Source organism: Dendrobates tinctorius, unplaced genomic scaffold, assembly GCF_039654945.1.
Source record: "Dendrobates tinctorius isolate UK_male_01 unplaced genomic scaffold, ASM3965494v1 ptg000192l, whole genome shotgun sequence".
NCBI lineage: Eukaryota > Metazoa > Chordata > Amphibia > Anura > Dendrobatidae > Dendrobates > Dendrobates tinctorius.
Genome location: NW_027361859.1, coordinates 8646007 through 8657955, shown reverse-complemented (window position 1 = coordinate 8657955; position 11949 = coordinate 8646007). Strand labels below are relative to the sequence as shown.

Below are 11949 nucleotides of genomic sequence, written 5' to 3'. Positions count from 1 at the left end.
AAATTGCCTTCCTTATTTCTTAAATCAGAAGACTATATTTTGACTATTATTATTTTAGAGCACCACTAACTCCATGGTGCTGTACAAAGAAAAAGGGTTTTACATACAAAATACAAATATAAAATTACAATGAACACACTAACAACGACAGACTGGAACAGAGAAGAGAGGAACCTACCCTCGCGTGCTTACAGTATATAGTTGCATTTTTCATTGTATTGTTTGTAAGGAAAACAAGGATAAAAAAACTCAATTTCTGCGTCCTTTGATGTTTAAGCAGATGTGATTTGTGCATAAAACATTTTAAAAATTCAGTCTATAATTTCCTTTTCCTGCGCGAGATTTCTAATTTTTTAGACACACTACTCCCAAAAACATGGATGCAGAGTATACAAATATTTAGAAACACTACTCGTATAGACACAGTGGCAAAATGGCTTGATGGTTTTAATTTAAAGGGAATCTGTCACCGGAAATTTGCGGGCTATGTACAGTAAATGCCCTGTGTTCGGTCTGATGGGCGTTGTTTCTTCTTTTCTCCACCCCATCCGTGGCCGCTGTCCGCGTTTTTTTCCGGAATTAGAGTAGTTCTCCTCCATATTTTGCGCGTGTGCAAAGCAATCTTGCCTCGCGCACGTGCAGTATAATTTGCCCAACTGCGGGCAAAGCCAAAAATCATTACTGCGCATGAGCCGGTACAATATGTCCCGGAAGTATTTCACTGTGTTCGAGGACAAAGTGCACCGGCGCATGCACAGTAATGATTTTCGGCTTTGCCCGCAGTTGGGCAAAGCATACTGCGCGTGCTCGAGGCAAGATTGCTTTGCGCACGCACGAAATATGGAGGAAAACTACTCTAATTCCGGAAAATATCGCAGACGGCGGTCACGGATGGGGTGGAGAAAAGAAGAAGAAACACCGGCCATCGGACCGGACACAGGGCATTTACATAGCCCTCTAATTTCCGGTGACAGATTCCCGCATACAGTCCATGAAAGTGGCTTCTGCTATTTGTTAGGTTTTTGATGGTAATGGTTATTAAGACATGATTTTCTCGAGAGATATTGCTCACATTTTCAGCATGAAAATTGTTTCACTTCTGGTGAATTCTCTGATGTCTAGCTAGATCTGAATTCTGGCTAAAACATTTCCCACATTCTGAACATGAAAATGGCTTCTCCCCTGTGTGGGTTGTTTGATGTTTAATAAGATTTGATTTCCGGTTGAACAATTTTCCACAATGGGAACATGTAAATTGCTTCGCTCCGGTGTGAATATTCTGATGTGTGATAAGAGATGATTTAGCAGTAAAGCGTGTCCCACATTCTGAACATGAAAATGGCTTCACCCCTGTGTGAACCCTCTGATGTCTATTAAGACTTGATTTATCACTAAAAGAAGTCCCACATTCGGAACATGAATATGGCTTCTCTCCGGTGTGAATATGTTGATGTATAACAAGAGATGATTTATCGGTAAAAAGTGTTCCACATTCTGAACATGAAAATGGTTTCACCCCTGTGTGAATCCACTGATGTCTAACAAGATTTGATTTATCATTATAGTGTTTTCCACATTCTGAACATGAGTACGGTTTTGCTCCTGTGTGAATATTTTGATGTTTAATAAGAGACGATTTAGCAGTAAAAAGGGTCCCACATTCTGAACATGAAAATGGCTTTACCCCTGTGTGAATATTCTTATGTTTACCAAGAGTTGATCTCTGCCTAAAACATTTTCCACATTCTGAACATGAAAATGGTTTTGTATCTGTGTGGATTCTCTGATGTCTAAAAAGATCTGATTTCTCTGTAAAACATTTCTCACATTCTTTACAAGAAAATGGCTTCTCCCCTGTGTGAGTTTTCTTATGTTTAATAAGCTTTGATTTCCAGTCAAAACATTTCCCACATTCTGAACATGAATATGGCTTCTCCCATGTGCGATCGATTTGATTTAGTAAACCTTTTTTCTTATGCTTATTTTTCTTAACTTTCTGTGATGAAGAATCAGATGATAGATCTTTGCTGTAGAGGGCTATATTTGGATTTGTGGCATGCTCTTCACGTGTAACTTGTGGGATATCACAATCATCTGCTTTACAATCTAAAGATATCTTTTGTCCGTCTGCGCTCCTGTGACAATCATCTGCCAAGCATAAAAAGATTTTATTAGTTAGAATGATATAGTTTAATATTTATACTCATATATAACATCCACACAAATTACAAGACATACAGAATTTAAAAAAAAATAAACAAATGTCACATGAAACTGATCACTGATCTAACAGACCTCAAAAAAAGCATCTCTATGGTACCCCACATGTAGTTAATTAAGTCCATATCATCACAGGTTCTTGTTTCAGTGTTTCCTATGATCAATATTTTCTACTAAAATGCTCACTGGAGTATCATAAAGGAAGAATAAACAAAACTGAGCATGGATTCAAAAGAAGAACAAGTCTTTGATATATTTTCTTCCTTAGTCTACTCCTAGGTAAAGAGTTTTTGATGAGAGTTTTGGATTTTCTTTCCATATGGAACTTCTGAATAAACTGGGAACTGCTGCATTTAGCACCACCTGTGTGCAGAGAGATCACTCCTGTCTTGGATTTGATTGATGGATAACATAGTAAGTTGCGCAGACTTTAAATGTATGCTGTTTGAAAAAGCATGGTGGAAGCCATTATAAAAATTGTGGTCTATGCTCAATACTCGGATACTTTGAATAATGTCTCCTCAAACTTCAAAAGTGATAAGCAATATGATGAAGGCTGTGCCATAAGGTTCTTTTCTTGTGACTAACAGCAGATCCACTGTAAAAATTACATTCATGTCAACACTGTCCCGACTCTTGTGGGGTGTCGCGGAACCAGGGGCTCCTTCCCTGTGATTACTGCTAGGCGCGCCCTAGCTCACCCTGTTCCCCGGATAACTTCTGATGGTGAAGATGCCGGCGCCACAAACTTTGCCTTATCTCCTGAATCTGCCCTCAGCCAGGGAAGAGGGGAGTAGTAGTGTAGCGTAATACACCAACCACACTAACAAAGTAATACGAACAGGGATAAAGAAAAATACCAAACGTACAAATATACTCACACAGATGAGAGGAATTACCCGGTGAGTGGAGAATGAGGTTACCAAAGTAGGAGAAGTAAAGGAATTATCACACACTCAAAACCTAGCAACAGTCACAGATAAATCCACCAAACTCCTTCTCCATTAACCACCACCAACAACCACCAGCCATGCAGCAAAAGCTAACTCTGACCACGAGTGCTAACTAGTTTACCCAGTTTATATAGGAGATGAAAGTGGCTAACAGTGCACAGCTGAAAGCCGTGACACAAGAAAGCTTCCAGGAGCTCTCAACAGAGCAGACTAACCCCTGCACTGCTAAAAGAAACTTGCACCATTTAATAAGAAGGTGAAGTGAATCTAATCAGTGAAGAAGAAGAAATCAGATGCCGCGGTCTTCTAGCTCCTCTCTGTCCCAGTAAACCCTTGTTAAAGCTTAACTACTTTTTGCACAATGGGAGGGAGGCTCAGAAGAAGAAAGCTTTCAAAGCGCAGATTTTGTTGGATTATTTTTTTTTAAAACTTGTCACTTTTCCAAAGTCTTTCATCTTTCAGTAACATGGATATTCCCTATATACTGTATTTTTCTTATTATAAGATGCACCTTTTCCCCAAAATGTGGTTGTAAAATAGGGGTGAATTTTATAATCTGAATGTAGCTTACCAAGTGGGAGGCGGCTGAGGTGGAGCGGGGTCACAAGAGGCAGGGTCGCTGCTGCAGGAAGGTGACGGCGGCAAGAAAGGGGTGATGCTGCGGGACCCAGGCTAGGAGGATGGAGTGATCGCCGGTGCAAGGCTGTGGCGGGCCCCGGGCTTTCACGGAATGACGGTGGAGTCACCGCACATTGTTATCACTGCTGTGGACTTCAGGAAAATGGCCGCCAGAGGTGGTGCATGCACAGATCGAGATCAGGGCAGCAGAGTTCTCAAGCTGCGCATGCGCAGCCTCCGGCAGCCATTTTACTGAGGTACCGCCACACTGAAAACAATGTCAAGTGAGGGGACTCCACCACCATTTTGTGAAAGCCCGGGGCCTGCGCAGCTTTGCACCCCCTCCACCCAGCCTGGGGCCTGCAGAATCGCCTCACTTCTGCCGCTGCTACCAGCTTCCGGGAGCAGTGACTCTGCCTCCTTGGAAACCGCTCCATCGCAGCCGCCCCACCCCCTGTAAACTACCGTAAAATCAGACTATAAGACACAACAATTTTAGTTAAAAAAAGGGATTTCCTTTTTTTTCCCCAAAATTTGTGATGCGTCTTATGGTCTGGTGCATCTCTTTTATCGGCAAAATACGGTACTATATCTGTTGGCAGGTGATAGATCTGAGTGGATGATTGTTTTGCATAAAGATTGGGAGATTTCATTGATACAATTTTGGTTTATGTAACTTTTTTATATCAGCTTTTAATTTGGATTTTTGGGAGGCAGAACAAAAAAAAAATGCCAGAGTTATTTTTATTAGTTTTCATTAATTTTTATGCTGTTACTGCACAGTGGAATAGGCAACTGACTTCTTGAGGTCAGTTCGATTACAGCGCTATCAGATTCATGTAACTTTTTTATGTTGTACTACTTTTGTACAAAGAAAACAATTTTTTGCCCCCTCCAAAAAAATTTAATAGCTAGAACTTGCTTATTTTTCTGCCAACAGAGCCATATGAAGGCTTGTTTTTGATAAGTTGATGTTTTCAGTTTTACCATTTTCCTTTATGTACAATACTTGTGAAAATTTTGTTCACACTTGTTCATGCAGTAGCTTTGTTGTTTTTGGAATGTGCACATTGTAGGTTCAGAGTGAAGGAAGTAAAACCATGAAAAGATCACACATGGAAAAAAGTAGTAAAGAAACAAGTGTGTAACAAATCAAAATGTGTGTTAAACAATCAATTCCTCTAAGAATCCATATTTTACTTTGATAACAGTTTTACGCCTCCCTGGCATTCTATGAAGCAGCTTTTTTCCAGTCACCTGGAATGGCTTCCAATGAACAGGTCTGCCTCGTCATGGGTCAATTTCTGGAATGACTGGCCTTCCGAAAATATTTTCTAACATCAGTTGTATTTTGCAGAAGTAGTATTAGCACACAAATCCAAAAAGAGCCAATCCCTCTTCCACAACTATACCAAGCCAGAGAATGGCAAGAACCACTCAAATAAATATAAACCACAGTACATCAATATTTTAAAACAAGAAGGTCAGTCAATCTCGAAAATTACTAGAAGCTTGAAGGTATCGTCAAGAACATTGATGAAAATCAGGCTGCTGTGATGAAACTGGGACGGAATAGGGCCGCCCCAGGAAAGGAAGAGCAAGAATTGCCTCTAAAGCAGAGGGATAAGTTCTGTGGGGATTTCGACTCGCTCGGGTGCAGCGGGAGACAATTATGAGGCAGGTTTTCCCAAAGTCCATGAGGTTTATTTGCTTCATAAACCATAACTCAGCATATCACCAACATAGCCTCTAGCTTAGGCAAAAAGATCATAAAGGTTCGTGGCTTCAGACTCGGACCGAGAGCCTCAGCACATGCTGGGAGGTGTAGTCCTCCCCATATACAACTAATACATAGGCCAGGGCAATGTCCCGAGCAGCGCTCTATCTGCAGCCGCAGACCGAGGAAGGCTTCTCTGTTATGAATGAGTCACCGTAGGAGGCAAAAACAGAAATACTAGCTAAGTCCAGAAAACCAGAGAAGTTGGCAGCTATCGGATTGCAGACTCCTGAACCTATCAACAACAACTAGCAGTAGCCGTGGGGGGTTCCTACGGTGCTCTAGACCCCTCGATCACAGCCGGAGAACTATATAGCCGAAAGACAGAAAGGGAAATCTAAACTGCCCCAGAGCAGACCCCAAAGCAATAGGCAGCCCCCAACATATAATGACGGTGAAGCAAGATGAAAAAACACTCACACAGATAGAAAGATAGGCTAAGCAAATGATGGGGCCCAAGATAACTAGATAGGACAGGATAGAAAAGCTGCTGTCTGTAATCTGCCAAAACCCTATCAAAACAAGAGCCAACAGCTGATAGGGAAAAAAGCCCTGAAGACGCTAGGCTTCAAAAAGACTAAATCAGTACTCAGGTATTTTCTGAAGACAGAGCAAAAAGGAATTCAGCTCACCCCAGCAGGGAATGGCAGAAATCAAGAAAAACAATGCAAAACAAAACCAAAACACAAATGCAAAAAGTAGAGCAGAAAACTTAGCTTTTGAGGAGCAGGAATCAGACTGGTCTCCTAGAATCCCTCAGAGAGATCACCAGCAAGGCAGAAGGGCGTCGGCTGCCTTATATCCAGTCAGTAATTCCCATCACCCAGTCATCATCATCCTGCCCAGGTGCTTGGTAATCAGCCTCACTACCTTCCTTCACCAGAAGAGGGAGTTCATCAGACCTCAATGGTGAAGGTGAAAATGAACTCACAACATTTCTCCTTCCTTAGCACACAGGCCACTCTCTGTAGTGTCCCACCTGGACACAGGGAAGTCTGTCCACACTCTGACAGACTCCCTCACCCTCTCGCTCATCTGCTAGATACCTCAATTACATAGCCCTGTAACCACACCCACAGGTGATCACATGGCTATGACCTCACTAAAGGTTCTATTGCACACAGACACACACAGGCTTCCCTGACACAGTGTAACAGAAATATCAGCAGTACCTCTGCTGATCAATACACCCTGGAGCCTGCATCCCAAGGCCACCCACCTTGAGACACATAATGGTCATTTAGGACCCTGCTCCTGTTACCACACTGAATGTGCCTGCACACCCGTCCTGGGACACCCACACAGCGGTCACTACACCACATACCTCCCCCCTCTGTTCAAACTTGTGGGGTTAAACAAATGACATCACCCAGGGATCTTGAGACCGGGCACCCATGTCACCCTGTCCTACAAGTCGAGAGGACGATCTCCGTCTGTTTCGGTAATCATACTGCATTATATTTACATTAGGCCTCCCCCGCCCCCAGCGGTCAGTATCTCGGCCTTGGGCTTTGGCCTTCCCGTCAACGTCCGTCAGTGTGACCAGACACTCTTTAGTCTCCACCTGTCTGCAGTGCGCTCCGTCCCCCGACTTTTCTCTCACTGGCCAGCTGTCCCAGTTCGTACGGTCATGAGTCCCATGTCCAGTTGGGCTTAGTGGCTGGTCTGAGTCTGACCCTCTGTCTCTATGTCCACCACCGGGTCTCGTGCCTATGTCACTAAGATTAGAACGGCCACTTGCGGACTCTCGACGCTCTTGCCTTCGACTACCTGTCCTTTCATTCCTTGGAGAATCCCTTCGGGTCCTTACACCTTGGGTTGGAGGTGGATGCCACCTGACGTTCTGTATCTGCTTATTCACCTGCAGTCGATCCTGTCTTAGCTGCTCAATCTCCTTCAGGTACGCTACCCGATATTCCAGGAGCATGCGAAGCTTCCCAATGCTTTCCACCGAACCTACCACAATGACAGGAACCATGTCATCTTCAACAGCGACTTGGATTTCACCAGCAGGTGGGATCCTCACTCTCTTCACACTGGATCGATTCACATCTCCTGCATCACCTCTCCAAGTCTGCCAATGACTTCCCCCACCAGATTTCTGGGTACCGGAATTATGTCTTCCACAAAGCCCGGCCGACTTTGAGCTTCCCTTGCAAGCTCCAGACATCGAGCGGCTTTCCTATTACGCTCCACGAGCATCTGTTTCGTGTGGAGACATTGTAGGTGCATCTCCTTCAGGACAGCCACCCTTCTCTCTGTGTCTTCCGTTTCTGCCAGTATCACCAACTGGTTTGTTTCTGGTGCCCAGCTCACACTATAGGCTTTTACTGCCTTTTTAATGGTCTCATGCACACCTTCGCTGGCACACGCTTCTCGCACATCTTCGGGTAACTCCATCACGCACTTGAAGGTCATGGACTTGCTCTCATCCTGGACAGATGGCTCTGGGTTCCCCACAGACACTTCCTTCAAGGTATCTGCCAAGACCAGGTGACTGTCTTGTGCAGCTCTTGGCTCATCATCTTCCTGAGATTTACAGTCTCCAGGACCCTTTTCTAAGATGGCTACGGGCAGTTCTGTCTTATTCTCACTCGCGCTCACCCGCGGTAAGTCTTCATCCAATTTCTCCCGCAGAAGACTGTAAACTACTCCTCTGAGTTCCTCCATCTCTTCCTTGAGGTTCTTGTTCCCACTTTGCCAGGTGGACAGGTGACCTCTGAGCTCCAAGACTTCTTTCTCAAGCTCCTCGACCCTGTGCTCGGCCGTTTGTCTCAGTACGCTCTCTCGTTTGACATGTTCATCCACCTCTTCTCTGAGGGCCTGATTCAGTCCTTGCCACGTTACCATGTGACCTTTGAGCTCAGAGACTTCTTTCTCCAGCTCCTCTAGTCTGTACTCCCTGTCTCTCTCAGAGCCACAGTCACCCCCAGAGATTGAGTCACCCCGACCTGCCGAGTCACCCCTCCAGTTACTCACTAACCGTGTGACTACTTCAGCCGTCTTATCTATCATGTCAGCGTCAGTTTTGTCACAAGATGTCCGGTTCGTCCATTGGGCTGACGTACCCCTTTTCCCGGTCACTTCCACCTCTGACCTCTCCACGTCACGAGCCGTCACCATCTTAATATCTGTTAGCCCAACCATAGGAATGTCTCCCTCCTCGTACCATAGGTCATCCAACACGACAAAGTCCCGGCCGCCCTCCAAGGTATACACTAAGTCTGGTGGTATCCCGCCACCTTGGCACTCACTGCCTCCGGGCCCCTCAAACACCACTCTGTCTAGCATATAGTTCACCGTGACCCCATGTTTACAGTGAACCTGGGCCATTTTCTCGGTCAGACAGAAAGTGAGAGGAGTTCCTACCAGAGTCACCTGACTCTTGGAGTCCAACCGTCCCGAGATTCCTTCCCGGTGCAGCATCACGGTACACACTTGCGGCCCGTCATGCTCCGGAAAGTATATCCCACATTCTGGAAACGACATACACGTACACTGCAGTTTCCCAGACATACCCACTGAGCCAACCAGTGCTGCCATTTCTTCACACTTGGCCCCTTTCTGAACCACCACCCCAATTTGGGTCACCGCCCCCTTTTGGGACTCCACCCCCTTTTGGGTTACCACCCCAATTTGGGACCCCACCCCTTTTTGGGCTACCACCCCGATTTGGGTAACCGCCCCCTTTTGGGACTCCACCCCCTTTCGGGATTTCCCCATGACCGTTCTGCAGAACTTCTTATGCCACAGTTCACACAGTACAGTTTTTTCCTTCAGGCTGGTACTGGCCCTTTAAGCACAACACCACACCAGTTCCTTCTGGCACTGCCACAGCTCCTGCTTCCACAAACCACCGACACCTCCGGCTGCTGATCACACACACACAGCGGCTGGTGTCACTGCAGCTCCTGCTGCGCCATCTTCGTGGACCCGCCGGTCCACCGGAAGCCGCTTGTCGCCTTCGTAACCCCGCCGGGTTACCGGAAGCCGCTTGTCACCCTCAAAGATAAAAAAACCACAAAAGCACGCCCATAGGGCCTTACCAGTGTAGGTATAACGGGTACAAAGAAATAATACAGGGTACTCACCCTTAATAGTTGTGTAAAGCCACAACTACTGTATCCGCATAGTTACACGCAATAAAGCCGCAGCAGGATGGTGTAGACAGACAGCGTCTGCTACCAATGCTCCCAGGGCAGATCGCAAAAAGAAAACACCAGGTCCTTGTGCTGCGAGACCTTCGTGACCCCACTGAGCCACAGCAAGCACCTTCAGGTTTTGCAGAGGAAAACGGAAAAAAAAACCACATGCACGAAAAACTCCAAAAAAAACTCACGTGTCCTGTCTGCGTGCTATTCAGGACGCTCCTGTCTCCACCTGAGACCGTCCAACACACAGGGCGCACCGGGTGCAATTCAGGGAGCCGACCCTCCTCCCAGGGTCTCCCCACACACCGGCCTCACCAGGTCCAGGGGCTCGGCGGGTGCTCATCAGGACATCGGTCTCCGCCTGAGACTGCCCAACACTCGCGCCTCACCAGGTCCAAGGTCACACCACGTGCTCCTGGGATCCGACTCTGCTCCCAGGGCTGACCCTCCAGGACCTTTCCTCACTGAACCCTCCAGGTACACTGTCTTCCTCACTGACCCAGGTCAGTACCACACGAACACCTGTCCGATACCTGTGTCGGCCACACGGGTCACCGTTTTACTCCTTGACCCAGGTCAGTACCACACGAACACCAGTCCGTCTCTCCTGTGTTGCCCACACAGGTCGTTGGATGCCTCTTCTCCTCAGAGGTATCCCACAAATTTTAATACAGTCACTTTCTCTGACCTCAGTCAGTATTACTCACGGTTGTCAGACCGTCTGCACTCCTGGCTCAGAATCGCCAGCACTGCCACACGTGCTTCTGGGAATCGCTGCCCGCGTTCTCTGCCAATTGTAGGGATGTGACTCGCTCAGGTGCAGCGGGAGACAATTATGAGGCAGGTTCTTCCCAAAGTTCATGAGGTTTATTTGCTTCATAAACCATAACTCATCACATCACCAACATAGCCTCTAGCTTAGGCCAAAAGATCATAAACGTCCGTGGCTTCAGACTCGGACCGACAGCCTCAGCACATGCTGGGAGGTGTAGTCCTCCCCATATACAACTAATACATAGGCCAGGGCAATGTCCCGAGAAGCGCTCTATCTGCAGCCGCAGACCCAGGAAGGCTTCTCCTTCCTTAGCACACAGGCCACTCTCTGTAGTGTCCCACCTGGACACAGGGAAGTCTGTCCACACTCTGACAGACTCCCTCACCCTCTCTCTCATCTGCTAGACACCTCAATTACATAGTCCTGTAACCACACCCACAGGTGATCACATGGCTATGACCTCACTAAAGGTTCTATTGCACACAGACACACACAGGCTTCCCTGACACAGTGTAACAGAAATATCAGCAGTACCTCTGCTGATCAATACACCCTGGAGCCTGCATCCCAAGGCCACCCACCTTGAGACACATAATGGTCATTTAGGACCCTGCTCCTGTTACCACACTGAATGTGCCTGTACACCCGTCCTGGGACACCCACACAGCGCCCCCTAGCAGACACAGTGGTCACTACACTACAGTTCAACAAAGTTACCAGCCTAAGAAACCGGCTTGCAGCACCTCACATGACAGTCCTCATAAATGATGCACAGAAATCAGGCAGCAGGCACATCTCAACATCAACTTTTCAAAGAAGACTGCAAGTAATAGGCATTTGTTATTCAGTTGCTGCAAAGAGGTTACTACTGAATATTGTGAATAAGAAGAACCAAACAGCACAAGGTGTGGACATTAGATCAGTGGAAATCTGCACTTTGGTGTGAGGAGTCAAAATTTTGTATTTTTTTGTCAATCGCTATGCTTAGAAATATGTAGAAAAAGTGATCGGATAGGTTTCTAGATGTGTGGTGTGAAGCATGGAAGGTGAGGTGTGATGGCGTGGGTGTGCTTTCCTGGTGACCCTGTTGGTGATTTATTTCACATTCAAGGCACACTTACCCAGTATGGCTACCACAGCATTCTGCAAAGGAGAGGGATGGGGTATGGCATCAGACATCATCTGATCTCAACTCAATTGGGATCAGTTGAAATGCAGAGTGAAAGCAGAGCAGCCAACAAATGCTCAGCTCCCCTGTGAGCTACTTCAGGACTACTGGAAAGCCATTTTAAATGAATACCTGATGAAACGGCTTGAGTGCCAAAGGGCTGTAAAGTTGCCATCAAAAGTAAGAGAGAAATTTTGAGGACTCTATGAATTAACACATATTCTAGTTTGCATCACATTTCTTTACTCCTTGTTTCCACATGTGTTCCCTCAGCATTTGCTACCTTA

General features: G+C 46.2%; 1 protein-coding gene across 6 annotated transcripts in view; it reads right to left on the bottom strand.

Annotated features, from left to right (window-relative positions):
* Nucleotides 1-837: 837 nt before the first annotated feature.
* Nucleotides 838-11949, bottom strand: part of LOC141055844 (uncharacterized) — a 104106-nt gene continuing 92994 nt past the window's right edge. For all 6 annotated transcript variants that reach the window (XM_073552556.1, XM_073552555.1, XM_073552554.1 and 3 more), the window contains one exon: nt 838-2148. In XM_073552556.1, the coding sequence (XP_073408657.1) occupies nt 1094-2148 (1055 nt within the window). In that variant the 3' untranslated portion in view covers nt 838-1093. The remainder of the gene's footprint in view (nt 2149-11949) is intronic.